General features: G+C 40.1%; 1 protein-coding gene across 3 annotated transcripts in view; it reads left to right on the top strand.

The window, feature by feature from the left end:
- syt1a (synaptotagmin Ia) overlaps positions 1–24,672 on the top strand; it is a 252,824-nt gene that overhangs the window by 199,114 nt on the left and 29,038 nt on the right. For 2 of the 3 annotated variants that reach the window (XM_074697777.1, XM_074697778.1), the window contains 3 exons: positions 3,575–3,747; positions 10,377–10,502; positions 23,457–23,624. In XM_074697777.1, the coding sequence (XP_074553878.1) occupies positions 3,575–3,747; positions 10,377–10,502; positions 23,457–23,624 (467 nt within the window). The remainder of the gene's footprint in view (positions 1–3,574; positions 3,748–10,376; positions 10,503–23,456; positions 23,625–24,672) is intronic. The other variant, XM_074697779.1, reaches the window with a different exon arrangement.

Here is a 24,672-nt window from a genome sequence, read left to right as displayed (position 1 = left end):
TTTTGTCAACAGAGCATCGATTTTCTCCCCCGCTCCCTCCTCTCTGTGCTGGGTGGAGAAACCGCAGCTGAAACCCCAAAGTGATGGACTGTAATGTACTTTTCTGTTTTGATGGGTCTGTTTGGAGTCTTCAGATAAAGTCTTCAGAAAGCCGAGCTCTGACCTGCTTTATGTTACGGCTCAGTTTGTCGGAATTTTGGCTGTTATCGAGCTGATTCTTGAGATGAGGAGAAGTTTTCCTCCTCGTTGTTGTTTCTGAGGGCTGATGGGAAGAACCTGCCGGCTCACTCCTCTGTTATTCCTCTCCATTAAACGGAGGGTGTGCTGCCAGGTGTTTGTTGTCTGCTGGGTGGAATAAAGGAGCATCCACTATGACTGCTGAAGTGAGAAGTCTGCTGAAGGTCTCTCATTATTTCAGCCCATCTGGACTTGATTTTATCTCCCTGCGGTATTTAAAACAACCCAGCGCTTCCTCCTCCTCCTCCTCCTTCCATCAGTGTGTTTGTTGTGCTCTGTACCTGTGTGAATCTGCAGCTCAGAGAGGTGTCACCCTGTTTGCTGACGCCTGTTAGAGCTGTCACGTTGTTGTTGAGCTGAGTGTCTCTGAGGGGGGGCAGAGCTGACTTCACTTGTCCAATTTCTCCTCTCAGGTCCATGAAGTCAAACAACAACATACGGAGGAGGACAGAGGAGCCACACACACATAAAAAAACCCTTTTCTGATTCCTGAGACAAGTTCATGTGTTAGACTCTTTAGAAAAGGATGGATTGAAAGTGTTTGAGGATGAGGATGGTAAGATAATAATCTTTAAACAAAAAAAATCTGAGGGGGTGGATCCTAGGGTAATATGAGAAAAGGTTTGTCAGCTTCCACTGTCTATAAAGCAGTGTGAGTTTTGGCAGCTTTATTTTTCACTTTATAGTTTTAGTCGGTACTTCTCTATCTTTACTAAAGTTTCTCTTTCTTTTTTTTACTCTTGAAGTCATTTTTCAGGCCCTTTATGCCTTTAATCAGAGGACACAACAGAGGGTAGAGCAGGAAACAGGGTGAGAGTGGGGAATGATGTGGAAACAGGTGATGGAAATGAGGTGTGTTCTGTCTCACTTAAAGTGATACTCTGGGATGGAACAAGTTGGGTCCTATCACAAGGTTTAGGGCAGAAATTACCCCTACAGCAGTGTTTTTGTGCAGCAGAAGCCCAGAGTTTCCTCTGCACTCAGACGGGGCCATATTTTACTTGACCAAAAACACAAATAAACGGACTCCTACTGAAAAACCCTGATATGGGTCTGCATTCACGCTTTATTTAGAGAATTTTCAGCGCGTTACTTTCACACAAAAACACCGCTAAATAAGGCTCTAGTTCTCATCCTGTCGTAAAACAGCGCTACCTCCGCTGCAGAGCCACAGCTGGCTACGAGGCGCTCGCCGCTTAGTATATCAGATATAAACAAACGCAGGTAGTCTGCCAGGACGAAGAGACACGATGAGAACTAGAGCCTTATTTAGCGGTGTTTTTGTGTGAAAGTAACGCGCTGAAAATTCTCTAAATAAAGCGTGAATGCAGACCCATATCAGATTTTTTTGGTGGGAGTCCGTTTATTCGTGTTTTTGGTCAAGTAAAATATGGCCCCATCCGAGTGCAGAGGAAACTGGCAGAGGAGCAGGGAGGGGGTGTTTGGTGTGTGCGCCCTGGGCTTCTGCTGCACAAAAACACTGCTGTAGGGGTAATTTCTGCCCTGAACCTTGTGATAAGACCCAACTTGTTCCATCCCGGAGTATCACTTTAAGTATCTTAAAATTTATCAGTCTAACTCTATGCTCCTCTCACCTCTTTTCGCACTGTTTTTGATGAAAAAGGAACGTTGAAAGGCGTCCCGGTTCTCAGTTGAACGCAAATTTATTAACAATGCACCTGCAACTTGGGTGCAGAAGCACTGTGGAGTAAAGTGGTTTGTCAACTGACTTGAAGGAATTAACCACCAAATAACAGATTTTTAGACTAAATATCATCACTTGTACGGATGGTAAACAGCTCCCAGGTTTGTGAAATAGCAGTGAGCGGATCAAGAGATCAGCAGGTGGACAGATATTAGGTGGACAAACGTTTTTAGAGAAGAAATCTTGAAGAAATCCTAGAAATTCTGGTTCATGATAAAAGAAACAGAAAACTACGTCCAGAGTTAATTATTTACCCGCAGACGTCGCCGGTGTTCCAGGGTAAAGTGTGACCCTGTTAACTGGTGACTCTCGGCCGTTAATCACTGATACTGTCTGCTGAGAGTCACCAGTTAGCATGGTCGCTGTTAACTCCAAAACACCGGTTGCTCTGTGACGGTCAAAACTTGATAGACGTTGCCTCTGTTGTAAAGTGTCATTTCTAAAAACTGACCACAGAACAACCGAACACTTTTATGCTGATAACAGGTTGAATTTAGTGTTTAAACAACGTTAACTCGTCTGAATGAATAGAGCTAAAAATAAAAGTGCGTTGGACTCGATGCAAAGAAAATATCAGTGAGGAACATTTCATGGATCATGAATGTCAGACATTCAACCAGAAATGTTTTTGTCTCATCAACTTCAAAGTTTTTCTCATCAGTGAAGAAGTTAAGCTTGTCATCATCTCGTCTTACACATGGAAAAATAGATCGTCAACTAATATTTATCATCATTTTCATCACCCATCACCGCTGCAGTAAAGCAACACAGATGGAATTCAGTGTCAGCTTTGCAGAAAAACTGAGTCTTATGCGAATATAAAAACATGATGAAATTAAAAGTTGATCTTGCCAAAGTGAAAGCACATCACAGACTCACAAAATCTCTCCACCACCTTCCTGCAAACAGCTGAAAACATCATGAAGGACGAGTTTGAATCTGCCTTTGGCGTAAACACTGCGCTGACGTGACATTGAAAGAAGACATCCTGGTATTTTCACTTTTTGTTTCAGACTTTTTCACTTCCTCCTGGGTCGAAACTTCACAAAATACTTTGCTTGTCTTTGAGATGCAAACGAATTTTTAACTTTCAGGCACACAAAACTGAGAATTGGCTTTTTATTTTAAGCTTCGTATCTTTTCTTTTATGAAGGAGCTGAGAAATTCTGCTTCATGTTTGACAAACCCTGTGAACCTTTTATTTTACCGCCTCATTGATCCGTCACAGTCGTCCCGCTCTTAACGCCTCTCCCGCAGAATCCCCCGCCGCTCTCCGTCCTGGTGAGCTCTGTGCAGCCGCTGATTGCCGTGAAAGTGTCGGCTGTCTGAATTTCTTTTGTTTAAATGGCAAGTGGAAAATGCCAACATCTGTTACTTCCACTAAATTGGCCAAAGCTGTGCGGTCACGTCTTGTCCTGCTAGTCGAGACGGATCGTTCGGAGTCTGCCACTTCTCCGTGGACCCAGGTGCTGCGCCGGCGTGCCAGCTCCACAGACAAACACATTTTCCTGCTTTGCTCTCACCTGTCAGCTTTTGTAATTACGGTTTTGGAGCTTTGGCTCAAACACTGATGTTGTTTTCTTCTCCTCAGAAGTTTAACCCTCACTCCTCTTCCTCTTCTCTTCTCCTCAGTGCCGTCCTGGGCCATCGTCTCCATCGCCTTCGTGGCGATCATCCTGGTGTTAGCGTGCTGCTTCTGCATCTGCAAAAAATGGATATTCAAGAAGAAAAACAAAAAGAAGGGGAAAGACAAGGGCAAAAACGCCATCAACATGAAGGACGTGAAGGACGGGGGGAAAACCGAGGTAAAGGCTTTAAACTTCTTTCTCTTAACGTATGAAAACATTTCTTTACGCTCTAACTTAACACATTTAACTAAAACTTTTGTGCATGATCTTAAGTTTCTGAGTTTAACAATAAGTTTTTGATATAATCTTTATTTTTGGAGACATACATTTCTCTGTGTAGCTTCTCATAATGTATGGAGACACTTTTGATTGATCACATTTGCAATCTCACGTTAAGTTTCACCGGCCGTGTGAAAATAATCTGACTGCAAATATGGCCGTCAAACATGTCCCACTTGCTGCTCTGCCTGTATGTATGTTCACTATTCTGTATGAACTATGTATTTATCACTGCTTTAGATCTACAGTCAGTTATTTTCTGTAATATTTCACCTTTAACGAAGACGACAGGAGAGTTAACGAAGTCGTTTAAACGGCTTCAGATTGAGTTTATTCCAATCTCTTGTTTTTTTCTCCTGCGTTTGGTTCCTGTGAGTGTTTCTTTTTGTCATATGAGGACCTGCTCACTCCTTGAAGAGAGTGAGTAACGTTTGCTGTGTAATGAAGTGGTATCCACCCAGAGAAATGACACCAGACACAAACTGATGGGAGGGAATTGAACTAAAAAGACATAAGATGCTCAAACTCTGAGCCGCTTTCCACCCTGGAAATGTAGACTACATGTTTTAATTTTCTTTATCATCTTTTATAGTGAAGGTCAAAGAATCACCTTTCAAATTTAGTTTTTGTACTAAATTTGTCTCAGTTACAGAAGAAGATAAAAATTACATTTAGATTTTATTATTAAAGGGATATTTCACTGTTTTTAGGGTGGAGTTGTTTGAGTTTCATGTCATTAGTAGTTGATTTAAGCATCAACAGATTCACGTCAGCTCAGCTCCTTCAATGAGAAACTGCTGAGAGAAACAGCAAACAAGCTAAGCTAACAGTTCCCACAGTGGGAGCTGGGATGTTGGATTATACTTTCCAAAATCTAAAACTATTTAAATTATACTTAAAAAAAAAAGATCATAAGTAGGCGTTTAATTTTATACATTCATTTTATTTTTATGTTCTTGTTTGTTTTTGGATCTTGGATCTGGGTAATTGTATAAGCCCCCAAGGTGGGGGATCCCAGAGCTGGGTCACGGTTCTCTGCAGACAGTCTGACCCGAGGGTTTCCAAACTTAACTATGCCAAAGGATGGGAGAAAAAAAATGAATACAATATATTGGGATTTTTTGTCAAAAAAACCTTTTTTTTTTTCAAAAATAAAAACTCTACATTTCAGTCATTTTTCAAATAAACTGGATTAGAAAAAAATACCATTTGTGGGAAAATATGGCTCCTGATAAAGTCTGTAGACATCATCATCATCATTTAACTTTTCCACATGGTCTGGTGTTAAAAAAGCAAACTAAAAATCACAAAAATCGTAAATTTTAATGAGTAGCAATTTAAATAGAATCAGCACCCCAAACATTGAACAGCATTTGCTTCTGGCCGGGTATCCCCTTTCGAAACCAACAGACTTCGGATTATCTAAAGAAATTTCAACTCTAAGAATGTATTTTCAACTTTAATTCACTATTCAATAATTTTTACATTTTTTTAGAGGAGGAAATTATTAACAGACAAAAGCCAGACTCATATAAGTAGGCTGTTGCCAAGGTGGGATCAGTAGTTAGAGTAGTTAGGGGAAGAGCCTCAAAGTTTAGTTCGATTTTATAAGTAGTTTAATAATGGGCGCAAACCACCAGGTTGACACAGATCATGACATCATCATGCCAAAGCTACAGCTGTCACATGAGGTGCAGTTAGATCCAATCCTAAACATGTGAACCCAACGGTTACAGCACTTAACGTGTTGTCTGTTCAGAACAAATGGTTACAAAACAAAAAACCTAGATATGGATATAAAATATTTAAAAAAAATGTATGAATAATTTAATTCTATTTTTTCCCTTCCCTCCAATTTTCAGAGTGCTCTCCAGCGCCCCCTACTTTCAAAAATTTATTATCAGAAAGTTTGTTTTTGCACTATTCGTAGACGCAGCACAGTGGTATTAATTCGCTTGCAGCGTACCAATCAGCTAACCCTTACTATAATGTTTGTAATTTGTTTGATAAATCTTGTGTTTTATTTTATTTTGCATTTTTTTCATTTACTTTAAACAACAAATGCCTCAGAATACCTGAAACACTCAGTGATCTTTATCTTAGTCGTTACTGCAGCAGCCAACACTGAGCAACATTGTCAATTTAGCTCATCAAAGTAGCTCTTTTATTTTTTTAGGTATGGGGTCAACAGCTAACTCAATTCAGCAGCAAAAAAGTCATGGGTTAAGCCTCTATGCCATAAGAAAAAAATAAGTAAATAAAGCCTAACACCTACCTTAAAGATAAACTTTCATTCAGGTTTTCTGACTTTCCAATTCAACTTTTGGACTTTATCAAAAGTGAAGGTGTAGGTGTTCATGTATGCCGGTTAAAACCATGTTATCTGCGCTGTTGGCATCACGCTCGTTGATTAGTTTGGTTGTTTTTTGTCTTTTTTAAAACCTGCTGACCCAAACAGCCGATCATTGCACTGCAGGTGGAAGAGCACGTCTATGCTGTTTCTGCAAATAGTGCACAAACAAACCGGCTTCCTGACGGCTGAGAAGAGCTCAAAACTTTCTCAACACATGGATCAGTCTTTTTAAATCATCTAAAGTGAACTTTAGTGAAAGCTTGCCTGCTGTTTGTCACTGCAGGGGCCGAGTCAAACTCTGTTTGTAAAATGACATGTGACATGAAACTCATACAACCTTTCCTCAAAATAAAAGTGAAATACTCCTTTAAAGACTCTTCTGGCAGAAAACAGAGATGGCTTTAACTGTGAGGAAGGTCAGTGAAGTAGCTGCAGCTCAGCACAGTTAATGACTCATCATGTTAGAGGAGATTTTTATTAACTTCTAACACCCGCCTTCCTCTGCAGCATCAATTTATATCTTTAAGACTCCGTTTATCAAAATAAAGTCCTCACCCTGATAACCCGAGTTAATCTGCCACTTCTGAGCCTCGTGGTCATTTCTCCTGGTGTGCCCAGACTCTGGTGTGTTAACTCCTGTGTGTGGTTGTTTTAATTTGTGTTTCTTCCTTCTATGTCCTCCTTATCTGTGTTGTGTCTGATGACTGTTCGGGATGGTCACTGGCGGTAGGTTCCCAATTGCTGTTGGATCTTCTTAAGCCTGCTGCTCTGATGTTTTTTTTTTGTAGCCTCTTGACAACAACTGACTCCCGTAGAACCGAATATATGTAACTATGCATACAGTACATGTATATCTACTGTATATATGTGCGTACAACCTGCATATGCACATATATATGAATGTATGAAAAAGACACTGGGTGCGCATTGACAAGGTTGAACCATGCTGATTTTTTTTACCAGGCTAAAGTCTCCTGCCTTTTGATTCTTCCATTTACATTTCAAAGAGAGGCGGCGGCGAGTAAACGTGGAATGATTGAGAGGCTCTACGAGTAAACATCCTTTTGAAAATGGTGATGAAAAGGAAACAGAAACGCTTCACAATCACAGCTGTCAGCTAAAGCAAAGAAAGTCTCACCTTCTCTCCAGCTGTGACGCAGAGAAACTTAACAGAAATTCTTTGAAAAATAGTCGTGAGTCATTTTATTTCCTCAATCATTTCACCAGCTCTGACTTTTTCCTCCTTTATGTGTTGAATTAAATCTACATATATAGAGCCAGAACACTCACAGTAAGTTTTGGTCTTGAAAAAGAAACTTGGCTTTGTAGAAAAATTGGAATCTGAAACAAGGATTGGCATTTTCAAATGTTGAATTGAAAAAAACAAAATACAGACATTAAAAAAAGACACTTCTTTGAGAATTTTTTGTCTGTTATGATGAGTTTTTCAATGCCAATGTTTAGATACCAGCATCACTGGGTCTCAGTTTCAACTTACTGGTAATGTTTTGACATGGAGGGGTAGGGTTGAGGGTTGGGGGCGGGGCTTGTAGCGCAAGAACACACTTCCAGAGAGGAGAGCGGCCTCTGTCGACTACCAGCGACTTGTGCTGCTGTGATCGTACACTGGACAGTGTACGATGCAAGTTCACCTCGATCTCCCATATCACCAGTAAGTCTGTTTCTCTAGGGCCATTTTTGATGGAGCGATGTCAAGATTAAAGCCGAAATGACGAGAATGAAATTGAATCATCTAGAATAAAGTTGAAAAAATATGACATTAAAGTTGAAATGACGAGAAAAAAGTCAAAGTAACCTGCTGGTCCTGACATAATTTACTATCCCTGAAAAAAATACGCAAGAGCGGCAGCTGTCAGTCATCGTTAAACGTTTTTAACCTCTTATAACTAATGAAAACGAACTTTTCAGAAAAAAAAGGACTTGAATACGAGACAGTCAAATTATATCTTCAAAACACCACAACAATTGAACGAGAGAAACATTTCTACAAGGTGTATTAATTTTTTAAAGTTTGACCACAGCCCATCTGGAATGACTGGAGAGATGGATTTTTTGACCTATACTGCAGCCAGCCACCAGGGGGAGCAGTTTTTGTGGCTACCTCACTTAGAGCCCAGCAAGATGCCTGTCTGTATGTGTGACAGGGTTGGTCTTTTACTTTTTTATTGCATGGGGTGTTTAATGAAGTGTGTGTACGCAATGACTTTTCCGACTGACCCTGAAGTATCCCCCCTTATCCACTCATTGGAGACCGGTGTGGGGGACTACCGGACAGACACCGAGCAGCAGATAGCAGAGAGGGACGACAGCGTAGAAAGTTGTGTCTGATCCTAAAAAATACCAACCCAGAGAAACATACTTAGTGGCAGTTTGGGAGTTGGAGGTGAACTTGCGTACATAACTGTCCAGTGTACAATCACAGCAGCAGGGGCAACAAGTCGCCGGTTAAAAACAGACGCTGCTCTCCTCTCCTAAAAAACCTGGAAGCGCGTTCTTGTGCTCCAAGCCCTGCCCCCCAAACCACTCCATGTCCAAACACTGCCAGAAACTTGAAACTTAAAAAAAAAGAGTTTTTTGTTTTTTGTTTGTTTGATAATAATAATATATATTGGATAAATGTGAAACAATAATAATAATAATTAAAAAAATTAAAATAATAATAATAATAATAATAATAATTATTATTATTATTATTATTATTATTATTATTATTATTATTATTATTATTATTGTTATTATTATAAGACAAAATTAAAGTTACAACAATAATGATAATATTACAGTAATTAGGACAATGATAATATAGTGGAAATGATAATAACAATTTTGTAGGGGCGGGGAGAAGAAAGATGCAAGACCCGAGATTAACGTATATAAATTGAGCTCCTTCTTTGAGTAAAAAAAAGAGAATTGAAACTGAAAACCAGTGACACTCAAAAAAATATGTAAAATGATATCTGGATATTGGCATTGAAAAACACATCATAACATTAAAAAAATCCTCTAAAAAGTGTCTTTTTTAATGTCTGTATTTTGTTTTTCAGTGTAACATTTTACAATGTTGATTCAACTTTTTCTTCAAAGCCAAATTTCTTTTACACTACCAAATCTTACTGTCAGTGTCCTTGCTCCATATTAAAACGGTCTAAATTGGACGCACTCCCAAAAGGCAGAGACTGAGAGGCTCAAAGGGGGACAGTTTGAAATGAATCAGTGTCGTTCAGCCTTTTGCTTTCACATGAGCAACTTGACAAACTAATAGGAGCAGGCCCCTCCCCCGATGTACATTACAACACCTCCCCTTCCACTGCTGGCATGATGCTTCTAGCTACCATCGGCGTAGGGGACAACACGGCAGCTTTAGGGGGTCATGATGGCACTGTGCCTGAATGTCTGAGGGGTGTAAGCAGACCGGGGAATGTGGGGGATCACAGAGAGCACTGGACTGAACAGAGAATGCTCTGCATGCCTAAGAAAAGAGACATCTTGGAAGGCAACCTGTGCAGAATGAATGACCTTGAGAGCTAGTCTTTGCCTCTTCAAACGCATGTTATAACAAACTCCTCCCCCACCCCCACCCCTTCCTGCCTTTCCCCCACCAATGCCACCACCTGCTTCCCTTATCTCAGTGCCAGGTTAGCTCAGAGGGTAATCTCCCTCCTCACTCAGACATTTCCCACTTGATTTATGCTTTTGCCAGAGATTTGATCTGCCTGAAATTACATCAAGGGAATTGTCTTACTGTAATCTTTTCCAGAAACATCTTTCTTTCCTTCTTCCTGTCCTCTCTCTTTGTCTTCCTCTTCTTCCTCTTCTTCCTCTTCTTCCTCTAATGCCTGCTCATCGCTCTCATCTCTGGCGCCATCATTTGATCTTTCCTCCCTCTAAGACAGAATCACCCAGAGAGTGATAGAAAGTCTCATCAGGGGACCAGGCCCGGGGCTGTAGTGCATCACAGAGCATGTCCTGGTGTTAACTGCTATGGTGTTTTAGTGCTTGCTTCCCCATCCTTTCCCCTTTATATACCATAAAACAAGTGGCAGCTTTTACAGGAGTAGGTCCGCTGGCGGGACCTAGGCGGGGGAACGGCTGGCTGGGTGCTAGCGCCAGCGACAAACAGGCGACACTGACTCTTGGTGGGTGTCTCCTTCAGGCCTTGAAGGATGAGGAGGACGCTGAGACAGGGCTGACTGAAACGGAGAAAGAAGCCGAGCCCAAGGAGGACCAGAAACTGGGCAAATTACAATACTCCCTGGATTACAATTTCACCGAGAACACGGTAAGGATCCGCTCTCCAAATCTGTGTGTGTGTGTCGATGTTGAGAAAGGTCCTCCTTCGTAAGTATGGTCACACCCAACCTCTGAGGTGGTCCATCTTCTCCATCCCCCCAAAGATTAAACTGAACACTCCTCAGGTTCTGCACAACATCCTCTCTCGCCTGCGTCAGACTCTTTAGCCTCTGAAGCTCGACTCTCTCAGGGATATCACGGTGGTTGGGTTTGTGCGTTTGCCACGGAGCCTTGTAAGAGATGCAGCACACCGCTGGGATTTATCTCCAGTTTGTTTTCCTTTCTTTCCACTTGATTGAAAACAGACCCTGCAGATACCCATCTGCTTTATTTTTTCCAGACTCTGAGTTTAAAAAAAAAAAGCAGAATGAGGATGCACATCAGCTTCCTGGCGCCAGATGTTGTGTGACAGATAATAGATGTGGTTTGTGAACACGGTGCTGTCCCTCACAGGATGAGCTAACACTTTGTTATGAACACAACTCACATGCTAAGATGAGACGGTAACACTCAATGAACACTGAGTTACAGGATTAACATCTATATGAATCTGTGGATTGAACATGTTAATGACAAACAAAGAATTAAGAAAAACAAGAATGAGCAGCAGATATAACAAGCTTAATGTGTAAGTGTGTCAGGTTGACTAGGTGGTCTGTACTGCACATGTCTGAGTCCATATGGCTGAGAGCAACAGAGCACCACCGCAGATCAACAGCCTTACAGCTTCCAGGAAGAAGCTGTTCCTCAGTCTGCTGGTTCAACTCCTGATGCTCTGCAGCTTCCTGTGCGTGTGCAAGATTTAAAATCACCTGTTATGGGAAAACAGTAGGGATGGGCGAGTACCTATACCAGGTATCAGTATCGGGCTGATACCAGCCTTTTTTCAAGGTATCAGTACTCGTTGAGGCTGCAGATACCAGCAGCAGATACTCAAGGCAAGAATTTCTTACGTTGAGCAAGTCCTCCTCGCCTCTAGTTGCCACTACCTGCTGCAGTTTAACACCACGGCAAATGTGCGTCAGATCCTGTTCAGATAACATGAATGAACCTGGGAGAGTTAACTGTTCAACTGTTTTATTTTGCACTTCATTTTACTTTAAAAAATACTTTTACCCTGACAGTTGTTGGTTGGCTTTTAATTGAAATTTTATGTATCAAAAGTACTAAAAAGTAAGTAAAAAGTACTGAATTTCCCCTCGGGGATAAATAAAGTATTTTCTATTCTATTCTATTCTATTCTACTAGTCGTATCGGTATTATGTATGGGTGAGTACTTAAGAGGGAGTACTTGTAGTGCTATCGGTCTGAAAAAAAGTGGTATTGAACACCCCTAGAAAACAGTGCAATGAAAGATGTAAAGTACAGTATTCATGTTCAGAAAGAACAGTTAATTGCATGCTAGTGTCTTTAACAGCATCAGATTAACATTATTTGTATAAATAAGTGGATTAGATATTGACTTTGTCTATTAAGAAATCTAATAGTTGTGTGAATTTGATAAAAAAGTACTGCAGGTGATACCTTACCTGGGCCATTGTAGATCTCCAACTGTTTCCAATCCTTTTCATAACCAAGAAACTTCATTCTCATGTGACTAATTATCCCCCGAAAGTCCACCTATGGATAGCAGGTTTGTTTACATGATGTAATGACGGTTGATATTCAATGTTTGTGTGCTGACAGGGCAATATTAGATGTGCTATACTGTCAGAATTAGGACATGAACCATTGTCCACAGGGTTCCTGCAGATCCTTAAAAGGTCTTAGGCCCTTAAGATCGTACCTGTTGTCCTTTTGAATGTGCTCGTGCAAGGCGGAGTGTGATGTCATGGTTTCCACTGAAAATGCCGGCAACAGTGTCGACAGCGTTTCAGAAAACCCTGGAGGCCGTTTTCAAAAGTTTGCAATTTAGGTTGGCCAAAACGCCGTTTCCGTGTAAACGCGAGGCTGAAACGCAACAAAACTTTTGCGTTTCACTCTAAAACCGTTGTCATGTAAACGGCCCCTTAAAAAGCCATTGAATTCATGAATCTACAAACAAGGCCTTAGATTGCCTTAAAATGTCTTAAATTAATCTTTAAAAGTCTTAAAAATATTAAAACATGTTAATATTATTTGTAATAGTCCCAAATCTAAAAATAAATAATAACATTTATTTATTTTTAAGTCATTTATCAAGTGACTCTTGTGGTAACATCACGTGGTCTTTTTTCCATTTGTGTAAATTGTGAAGCTGGTCTTAAATTTAATTTAAATGGCATTATAAAGTCTTACAGCCTTAAATTGAATTCGCCTTAAGCTGTAGGAACGCTGGTCCAGCTATTTTTGGGTGATCAATGAATGTAAATTTAGATTTTTAAGAATTAAGAGCTAAAGTATTTTTGATACATTTGACGTATTGAGATTGAACAGAGAAAAAGTTCAGTATTCAAAAGTGTCATCTGCATAAAATTGTGCATCACGGTTTTTGGTGGCAGAGCTATGTTAGTTGGATGTATGTTGAATAAAAGAGGACCGAGAATAGAGCCCTGTGGAACACCAGCACTAATGTTAAAGTAAAGTTTTCTGTTTTTCAATCCATCTGAATGTTTTTGTCAGAGTTTAGTTTTTGAATTGCAAACATGCTTTAAGTAATAATGTTGTATACAGTAAAATCTGATCTATTTCTAAGGAAGACTCCCATCAATACTGCACACAAATAAGTAGCTACTAGCCGGTAAAGTAAAGTATCCCTACTATACAGGTTAAAAAAGTTAGTAGTGACACTACAAGCAATGTAAAACAAGAGATAAATGACAAACTGTTGACTCACTTCATAAGAAGTGATATTTGGTGGCCTAAATCTCATTTCCCAGCGTTGATCCGTCATGTAATGGGAGGTGGTGACAGGTCCCTTATGAGGTTTCTTCATTACAGTGGTCATAAGCGTCACACAGCAGCTGAAGCGTAATGAATGGATGACAGTTGTTATGCTTTGTTAGAGCGACCTCAGAGGAGATGGACTTGGCTCAGACAGACCCAAAACGTTAGTGTGTGGTGGGGGGGGCAGCTTATGATCTGACCCACTTTCAGATCAATGACAGACAGTCAGGAGAAGCTTTTTCCAACCCTCTGGCTTAAAGGCCTGTGTAATCAATGTGAGCACCACAGAGCTGCTGGAGGAGAGCTGGAACAGGTGATTGCTTTGATGCTTTGGCTCAGGCTCCCTTTATATAATAGAAAGCTCTCTGTGAAATTTTCATTATCACAGGAAAAGTGGCCGCGAGGAAATTATGGAGATGATTGGCCGCTGAATGATGTGTTAGGTCCTGGACTATTTTGTTGTTGGAGATGATATTTGATTATCGCTGAGGCCCGAGGACGGTCCCTCTCAATGTTTCCTCTTCTCATCTTTTCATTCGAACTGCCAATCTGAACCAGCACTCAGTTTGACGTCCAACTGGAAGATCAGTCTCTATTAGATGATTCACAGTACCTGACACAAAACCAAATCAGGTACACTTGACATGAAAAACTTGAAGCGTAGTTTGACGCTTTTTAGAAGCACAAAGGAGCCACAGACGGTAAGAGCCGGTGAGGGGGTCAAAAATATTCTGAATAGCAGCATCAGACAGCTCCTTTGAAGGCTTTGAGGTGTTTTACTGAGTTTAACTGACAAAATGCAGCAGAAATACTGAAGCGAGGAATAAAAGAGACGTCTGCAGAGAGAATTTAAACCCTTTCTGCCTTTTAAGACCCCGTATACTCGTCCTGCTTCTCAATATTTCTCTGCAATCACTGTAGAGTGCTTCTTCTTAAAAGTCTATGTCTAAGAAAGTTTTCAGTCTGAGTTTTTAGACACCACTTGTACACTGATAATTGAGACTGATGCTGGTTTTACATCATGAAACACTGAACTATTTACATGAGTGCTTCATTAATGACGACACTCAGCACTGAGAGATTTGTTGACAGTTTTGCTTAATCAAAGAATATCAGCTCAATACAACGGGAGTTAGGAGTCTCACTTAGGATTTTAGGCATAAAGAAAGTATGGAATAAATCCAACCTGACAGAGCTAGGATTTCAGTTCTGGGTGGGCCTTACGTTTGTAGATGATTAATTTAATTAATAAAAATGACTGACAATACACCAGTGATGCTAAGTGTGGTTTTAAAGTGAATTTGGTTGCTGTTTTACCTTTAATTTGCATTCTTACTTCCGCTAAGGAGGTTATGTTTTTGGGTGAGTTTGTCTGGTTGTCTGTGAACAACATAACTCAAAAACTAACCAAGGGATCTTGATGAAATGTTCAGAAAATGTTCAAAATGGGATGAATAAGAAGTGATTCAATTTTGGAGGTGATCTGGATCATCGTCTGGATCCAGGACTTCTTTAAAGGATTCTTTATCATTGTGAGATAGGTCCGTTTTCACCATATGTGTATATAACTCCATAAATGGTCGGATTGCTTTGCGAAAAATTCCAAGACAAGGTCACCATCATTTCTGAAAGATGTTAAAGTACGATCCAGATCCCGGCAACATTCTGGTTACTAAGATCCAGAATATGAAATATGTACTGGGTCATCATCATTTTCAACACTGTCAGGAAACAAATTATCGTGCAAACCTGCAGCTAACACCAAATTGTAGCAGACAGTCTGCTGAAAGGGAGTATAACATTAAAGTAGGACTAAAGTGTTAGTGACAATCACAATATGCTTGGTGGAGGTCTGCGCTCTCTGAGGGCTTTTCTAGTTTGCATTATAATCTGTGAGAGCAAAAATCTACAGTCTTTAAATAATGTTTCAATCTCGCCCACACTGCAAAAAACTGAAATCTTATCCAGTGTTTTTGTCTTATTTTCAGTGGAAAATGCTTTTTTTTTTATTAGATTAGATTAGATAGGAACTTTATTAATCCTTTGGGAGGGTTTCCTCGGGAAATTCAGAAGACTTTTTTTTTTTAGACTCAATATGAGCCACATTCACCTGACCAGTCCAGAAAAATGTTTTATTTCAAGTTATTTAGAGAGAAAAAATGAGTTCTGATTTGCTTGTAACAAGTAAGAAAATCTGCCAATGGAACAAGAGAAAAGTTACTCGTATTAAGACATGATTCTGCTTTCAAGTAAACTTTTGAGCAAATTTTTCTCATTCCATTGGCCGTTTTTTTTTTTTGTTGTTGTTGTTACAAGCAATCTAGACCTCATTTTTGTCTTTTAATAACTTGAAACAATACAATGTCCTGGACTGATAAGTTAAATGTGGCTCATATCAAGTATAATAGGACAAATTTTACTTAAAATAAGACAAACAAAACTTGATAATATTTCATTTTTTTGCAGTGTAACTTTCTTCTTTTTTTCTTGTAAACTAAAAACATGGCTCAGTTTACAAGACAGAGCATGTAACGCTAACAAAAGAAAAATGAATCGACAAAGTTTCACCATGCTCTTTTTAAACTGATTTAAAAATATAAAGATTATAAGAAAAGTTTAGGATGGGCCTGGGACCCTTTGGCCCCCCCATAAAGCCGCCCCTGCAGTGCAAGTGAAAGTCAAGTCAAGTCAGGCTTATTTTTACAGCACATTTAAAACAACCAAGGTTTGACCAAAGTGCTTTACAGAATAAAAGATGAAACACAAATAAAAAAATTACACTTCATGAAATGAAATTAAATACCAGCAGCCAATAAAACCCTAAATTTTAAGTAAAAATAAAATCATGAAATCATAAGTGCAAGTGGTTCAATGCATTTTGTTTCAATTAAACTTAAATACAGTATAATATAAAGTATATATGCAGTTTATTGCAATACAACATAACCATATTTATTGCACTGAATTATAAAAAACAATACAGTGTCATGCATAAAGATGCACAATGATAAATCATGATACAGTGTAATAGTAACATAAGGAACAAGTTGGTCTTTGAGAAAGACTCTAGGAAAGAGCCCTGTGTTGGAAAAGATCCTACACAAGAGCAGGAAACAACGCATAAAATATTTTAAAAGGTAGATCCAACACTTTTGGAAAGTAATTTGATGTAGATTCCTACGTCCTGGGGAAAGTTCCTGCTGTCAGAAAGTGCCTAGCATGTGTCCCCATGTCTCAAAAAACAGCAAACAGCGATGTTCAAACCATCACTTCCTGATAATACTGTTTTAGTCGGTAAGAACGGGAAATCGCTGTTTTGCATGCTCACAGAGACCGAGGCAACAGAGAAGACACGCAGATTAATGTCAGCTCCTCGTGGCGGTGAATCCCAGCTTTGTTTCTGTCTGTTAACCACCACAAATGGCGGCTGCCCCTGGTGTTGATGATTCTGGGGCTTACTCACTAATGAGACGAAAGGTTTTGTAAAAGATCCAAATCACTCTGGGAGCGGCGAGGCGGCCACATCAGGCAAATACCCAGCAAATGAAGCACAAAGAGCGCTCTCAGCACAGCAGGAGGGGAATTATAATGTCATTCCTACTTTCAACATCATTACCATTTTCATTGCTCTTCAAGCAGGTCAAGAGCAGGCCCGCTGCATTGTGTCTGGACTGAATACGGAAGTTTGGACTCATTACCAAGAAGGATGAGCTTCAAAACATTCATATCAGAAGGTTTTTAGTATTCATTTCATTTTTCCCTCGACAGTTCATTTCTGAAATAGGCAGCTTCAGTAAACATTAGTCAGTGAAGGCTCATTGGTTTTATTTCAGAGTCTGTGTGTGTGTGTGTGTGTGTGTGTGTGTGTGTGTGTGTGTGTGTGTGTGTGTGTGTGTGTGTGTGTGTGTGTGTGTGTGTGTGTGTGTGTGTGTGTGTGGTGATTAGGAAAACGTCCTCCAGTAGAAGCTGCCAAAGGCTGAATCACCATCCTGCTCTGAGTGTGGCCATGGTGCTGCTCGGTGGAGCAGACGGAAACACACAAACACAGAGGGGTTAAACCCAGCAGCCAGAGTCCACAGTCAAACAGAAACACCCACACAGATGTGCAAACACCAACAGGAAGTGGACTTTTACTCTCAGTGATGCTTTAGTCCTTTGGTCCTTAGGTGTTAAATTCACTGTTTGGACGTAAAGAGCTGACAGGGATCACAAATGTCAAACCGAGCTTTCTTACGACTCACTCTGAGGATTTATAAACTGATTCTGAAATATTCTCACTCTTATCCTGATGCCTCTTCATGACCATCACGGCAGAATAAGATTATCAGATTGATAACTTCTTACTACCCAGTTTTATCCCCTGTGTTTGGGTCGGATTTACCGTGAAGAAACAGAACTGATATCTCTCCTTCACCCTGAAATGTCTCTGTTCAGGGCTCAGCTGGTGAAGTTTGTCAGTTTGGAAGCAAGTTATTGCACAAGAGGAGTTTTTCTTCTTTCTCATTTTAGCGTTATATTTGATTTTGGAGCAGGATTAGTAAATAAACTGAAATCTTATCAAGTGTTTTTGTCTTATTTGAAGTGTATATTGTCTTTTACACTTGATATGAGCCACATTCAGCTGGTCAGTCTAGAAAAATGTCTTGTTTTAAGTTATTTAAAGACAAAAATGAGGTTTTAATTGCTAGTAACAAGTTAAAAAAAATCTGCCAATGGAACAAGAGAAATCCCCCAAAATTGCTTAAAACTAGAAAAATGTCTTAGTATGAATAACTTTTCTCTTGTTCCATTGGCAGATTTCTTAGTACTTGTTACAAGCAATTCAGACCTCATTTTTCTCCTTAAATAACTTAAAACTAGACATTTTGCTGGACTGGTCTGCACAACTCAAAATAAGAGAAAAACACTTGATAAGATTTCAGTTTTTTTAATGAATCTCTAGGTAGAGCTTTGTAAGCTGAAAAAATTTAATGTCTCAAAAGAGGATTTGAAGTTTGTTTTGGCGTGTGAAGGTTTTTCTTGTCTCGCAGGACTTAATAATTAAAATCTGGCGCATATTCATGTTATTCAGACAGACACAGAAGCTTACACCATGATACCATACACCTTCTAGTCTTTTGTAAACATAAAAAAAGTATGTTGAGTAGTTGTCTGAACAAAGAAAAGATCAGCATATATGTATTTGAATGCTGTCAGGCAATTAAAAAATTAATCTAATTAATTACAGAATTTGTGATTAATTAATTGATCTAATTAATCACATTTTAATCTCATATCTGCATAAGGTCCCCAAATGAAGAATCTGAATTCTAGGACATTATAATATTATAGAGTATGGATACTCAATGAATACATGAAGAAGAGAAGATTTATAAATCCACATTTTTGGGGGGGCGGAGCTTGTCCAAAATCCTGCTCGTTAACTACTGTGGGTGAGAGCGGTGTGCTCTTTGGATGAGAGCTCAGCATGGATATGAGGAAAAGATGTGAGATGACAGAGACGTAGAGAGATGCTGCAAGTCAGAAAAGTTCAGGCAGCTCACGCTCCAACTGAGGATGTGTCGAGGTAGTTCAGAGAGAAAGAGCAGCGCCATCGTGAGGATGGAGCGTCCGAGATGAATGCCATCAAAAAAAGTATGTTTTGTCTGTTTTTTGGATCAAAAAAAGGAAGAGGGTCCACTCTTCTTAGGTAGTTTTGGTGTTTACAAAGTCAGAGGAAACAATATTATTTGGGTCTTGAAAGATCGTTCAAGATGCTATAAAAATGGCTGGGAGCCAATGAGTTAATCTTGCGTTAATTTTTACAACCAATTAATTTGAAGTGGAATTAATTAATCCAATTAACATGTTAAAGCGACAAACCCTCATTTTTTTTACTTCAACAAGAACTACGTCACTTCACCTCGTGGTATGACAAAGCTCATGAGTAATGTCTTTGATCTGAAGTGCAGTGCCAATCACAACCAGAGGGGGCGCCAGAATCAAGACAACATTAAAATACAGCCTTTAAACTAATATAAAATGTAGAGAAATGTCATAAATGTGCAAAACAAACTCAAATGTTGCTTCCCTGATCCAAAACCTTCTCGTCTCATTTGTTTCCTTCACTCAGGAGAGGACCCATCAGAGGACGGGTATTAGCTCCCCAAATTGAATTTGTCAAATTCTGGCTGTTAAAAAATCTCATCTGTCAGAGACTCGGCGTTAACAGCTGCTCAGACATAATGAATCCGTCTGTTCCTCGTTTTTGGGATTTCCCTTTTTGGCACTTTTGTTTCAGGCACAGAGAAAGTTTGACTTCATTTTGGAGAAGGAAAAAGATCAGTCTGAACTTCTCTTTTCTGTGATGCTGTGACATGTGATGTCAAACGGGGCTTCACAGCTGAGGCATCACTTCACAACACGACAGTATCAAACCTTACATTTAGTGCAGGTAAATGACAGCTCCATACGTCTGTTATTTACCTTCTGTAGGAGATAATGACAGGCTGCACGCTGCTGTGCAATTATAGAAGTCATACTGGAGTCGGAGTGGTCTCTATTAGCATCCTGACAGGATCTAATTTCAGTGTTTGCAGCGTGTCGTCAAGGTAATGTGGAGAAAAGTTGTGCAGAGCCGGGGGAGTCGTTCATTAATCCAGGATCCTCAGTGTTTCATGCTTGTGCTAACACGTGTAGCGGTTGTTGTGGTCGTGTGTGTGAGTGTGTGTGTTTGTGATACAGCAGCAGGATGTTGTAATCATCACTCCATCAATTCATGAAGACCTTTCCCTCCTGGAGTCTCACCAACATCCCGAGCAGAGGGATAACAGAGACAGATGCTCTGTAAAACCAGAGATGGTGCCCTTAACCTTAGACTGACTAGCTCAGGTACCTCCATTCAAGTCTCTTTGGGATTTTTGTGTTTATACTTTGGAGGTTTTGGTAATTTCCAGGATCCATTCTGAAAAACAAACTCCATCGTCTTGATGTTTGAAGTTTGGATTGATTTGCAGAGATGAAACATCCTCTCTGAAGCTCACAGATTCTCGGTTTATTCATCCTCTGAAACCAGCTCATTTTTTTAAATCTGGAAGCTGAAAGAAAGCAACACTTCTGCTTCACTCTTTGATAAATTAAAGAGTAGATTTAACCGGAGATCCTTTGAAATCTCTGTGGAGTTTCAGCATCCACTGCAAAAAACTGAATCTTATCAAGTGTTTTTGTTTTATTTGCAGTAGAAAATGTCTTTTTAGACTTAATATGGGCCACATTATTCTGCCAATGGAACAAGAGAATAGATGCTTGGACCCTCTTTTTCCTTCAGAACTGCTTTAATCCTTTGTGGCATAGATTCAACAAGTTACTGGAAACATTCCTCAGAGAGTTTGGTCCATATTGACATGATAGCATCACACAGTTGCTGCAGATTTGTCGGCTGAACATCCATGATGAGAATCTCCCGTTCCACCACATCCCAAAGGAGCTCTATTGGATTGAGATCTGGGGACTGTGGAGGACATTTGGGTACAGGGAACTCATTGTCATGTTGAAGAAAGCAGTCTGAGATGATTCCAGCTTTATGACATGGAGCGTTATCCTGCTGGAAGTAGCCATCAGAAGATGGGTACACTGTGCTCATAAAGGGATGGACATGGTCAGCAACAATACTCAGGTAGGCTGTGGACTTTAAACCATGCTCAGTTGGTACTAAGGGGCCCAAAGTGAGCCAAGAAAATATCCCCCACACCATTACACCAGCAGCAGCCTGAACCGTTGATACAAGGCAGGATGGATCCATGCTTTCATGTTGTTGAGGCCAAATTCTGACCCTACCATCTGAATGTGGAGCAGAAATCCAGACTCATCAGACCAGGCAGCGTTTCTCCAATCTTCTATTGTCCAGTTTTGGTGTTGCTGTGTGAATTGTAGCCTCAGTTTCCTGTTCTTAGCTGACAGGAGGGTCACCCGGTGTGGTCTTCTGCTGCTGTAGCCCATCTGCCTTAAGGTTGGACGTGTTGTGTGTTCAGAGATGCTCTTCTGCAGACCTTGGTTGTAACCAGTGGTTATTTGAGTTACTGTTGCCTTTCTATCAGCTCCAACCAGTCTGTCCATTCTCCTCTGACCTCTGGCATCAACAAGGCATTTTGTCCCACAGAACTGCTGTTCACTGGATATTTTCTCTTTTTGGGACCATTCTCTGTAAACCCTAGAGATGGTTGTGGGTTAAAATCCCAGTAGATCAGCAGTTTCTGAAATACTCAGACCAACAACCACGCCACGTTCAAAGTCCCTCAAATCACCTTTCTTCCCCATTCTGATGCTCGCCAAGCAATTCAGACCTCATTTTTGTCTTTAAATAACTTGAAACAGATTTTTTCTGAGTGGTCAGGTGAATGTGGCTCAAACCAAGTCTAAAAAGACTTTTTTTTTACTTAGAATTAAACAAAAACACTTGATAAGATTTCATTTTTTGCAGTGTTCTGGTCTGAGAAGTCGTTAACAAACTGTTTGTTTTCCTTCATCCTCGTGGCTGTTTTCTCCCGAGGTGACGCCCAGCTACAGATTATTGTTCACCACGTTTTTATTCACTGCTGTGTCCGTGGTCGCTCCCGACAGCTGTAGAGCTCCATGGCTGAGTGCCCTGGTCAGCCTCCAGATTGCAGCTTGATGGCTGCCTGATAGGAAGCTGATTGACTGACTGTCCGGACCTCCTGAGAGGCCTCAGAGTAGACGCTCTGACTGGCAGGTCAATCAGGCTCCCCGGCCCCCCTTCGCGGTTATCAATTATCGAGCTGGTGTGAAGAGAAACAGTCCTCTCGTTCCTGCTCTGACACGTCCTGACCTTTACCGTCTCTTCAGCCGCTGTCAGGCTCTGCAGGCTGAACCCTCTAATGCTGCTGCCACAGCCCAGAAAAATGAGACTGAATCACCTCTGAGGCGGCGCTATGAAGGGTTGATTGGATGTGAAATCAAAAGACAATGTCAGGAAAGGTCTTTGAGGTCTGAGGCGCAATCAAGAGATGGAGGAGTAATTCTAGAAATTTCCTAATGCTCAGAAACTCGACGAGAGTCTGGGTTTAATGGATCCTTTAGGTTAGGAAAGGTTGTTGCCTCTGAATAATGAGGTCTCAGTGATCGTGGAGTTGGTCACAGGTACCTGAGTCTCTGAGATTGGGAGCTCAGAGCAAGTTTTTTGAGGTTAGTGAAGAGGTCTGCAGCTTTTACATTCATAGGAGCCATTAAACCTCAGCTCACCTGGATTAAAGTCATTCAGGATCCACAAAATCTACTTTATCTTCACAGTAAAGACAAAAAAGTTCATATATTAGAAATCTAGTGAATAATTAAACAAGAAGATTTTGTGTTTATAAAATTGTAAATGTTTTGTCCCTTTTTTTTAATTTAAATATATTTGCAATTATCAAAAAATAGAAAACTAAGTAATATTATTGTTCATAAATGTGCAAAATTTAAAATATTTCAGTAAGATTGCAATTTTTTTTTCAAGAAATTAAATACAAAAAAAAGAAAAAAATGGCAAAAAATTGCACAAAATTGAAATTTCAAGACTGTTCTAAAATTTAATAAATTTGCAAAAAAATATTTAAAAAACTGTCTTTTAGCATTTTTTTTCATTATAAATTATTTAAAAAAAATTGGGAAAAAAATGCAGATATTAGAAAAAAAAAGGTCAAATTTAAAAATTTGCTAAATCTAAAAAAAATTGGAATATTTATCTCTAAATTTGTAAAAGGTCGACAAAAAATGAATTTGCAAAAAGTTGAAAAAAAATAATTAAATAACTTATAAGACAAATTTTTAATACAAAATAAAATAATTAATTAAAATCTGCATTTCATAAATATTTTTTCAAATTTACAGGGAGCCACAGCAAAGGAATCAGAGAGCCACATTAGGCTCCAGAGCCGCAGGTTGCAGACTCCTGTGTTAGCGTAAAAACAACCAGAACATAAGTCCCCAACAGAATCTGGTTCCCCTGCAGGGATGTTGGTGGGATGACGGTGACGTTGTGATAGCTGGATTACTCCCTGGTCTGATATTTCCTGTCTAACTTCTCTGCTTCTTCCTCGTTCAGCTCATCGTGGGGATCATCCAGGCGGCGGAGCTGCCCGCCATGGATATGGGCGGCACGTCCGACCCTTACGTAAAGGTCTACCTGCTGCCCGACAAGAAGAAGAAGTTTGAGACCAAAGTCCACAGGAAGACCCTCAACCCTACCTTCAACGAGCAGTTCACCTTCAAGGTAAGACTCCCCACACACACACACACACTCACACACTGAGTCCACTGGAGCTCCAGATCTTTGGTTCCACTGACAGTCTGATTTGCATGCAGCTGTGAATTCTGGGAAGGTGTGGAGACAGCAACCAGCTGGCACATTAACAAGCTCCTGACAGAATATCTTTGACACACACACTCACACACACACTCACACACACACACACACACACACACACACACACACACACACACACACTGCCGCTCAGTGTGACTGGGATTAACTCGGGCAGATGCACCGCTGCACCCCGGCCTTGCCTCAGCGTAAAGGATGCATGCTGGGAAAGTTTTGTTCAAACACAGGTGTTCCCTTCAACTTAAGCATGATATCACATTACACCCACACCAGTTCAACATTAGTGTGTGTGAATGTGTGTGAAAGCAGCGCGACAGGTGATTATAAAGACTGTCAAGCATAGAGATGATGGTGTCAGATAACGTCAAGGACAAACGAGCAAGTCTTATCTCCCCCCTGCTCTTTGTTTGTCTCGTAACATCCACTTCCGTTTAAGAACTTTGCTCCTGAAATCCAGGGTAATAAAGGATCAGGAGTGCTGCTTCAGGGCCCCTCTCACCTGCCGTCTACCTGTGCAAGGTTGAGGGACTGATAACAAATCTGTCAGGGCTGTAAGAGGAGAGATTAATTATAATGAAGTAGATCCAAGTGCTCCACAAACACTCAGATGACTCCACCTTGGGTGTGTTTGACTTTACAAACTTAACTGTGGACGACCTGGAGGGACCGGAAGCTTTAGTTTTAGTTCTTAGTCAACTTTTTGGGGGGATATAAATACACATGAAACTTTAGATTTTTTAGTATAATGTAAGAAAAAGAGTCTTGTTCCTGTTTGACGGACTACTTCCTTTAACCATAAAGCCAGCTTGATGTGTGTTTTAATACTAATGCTACCCTAAAAATTGAAAATAACGTCATACAAACCTAACATGTTAATAAGGATCAAGAAATAAGGGATGTTTATGTTTTTAAATGTTGCAAACTCACCATAATCAAT

The sequence above is a fragment of the Halichoeres trimaculatus genome, unplaced genomic scaffold (assembly GCF_033239565.1).
Source record: "Halichoeres trimaculatus isolate MK-OKI-2021-1 unplaced genomic scaffold, fHalTri1.1 fHalTri1_scaffold_21, whole genome shotgun sequence".
In the NCBI taxonomy this organism is placed as follows: Eukaryota; Metazoa; Chordata; class Actinopteri; order Labriformes; family Labridae; genus Halichoeres; species Halichoeres trimaculatus.
The sequence above is the reverse complement of the archived record's forward strand: the minus strand, read 5'-3'. Positions and strand labels throughout refer to the sequence as shown.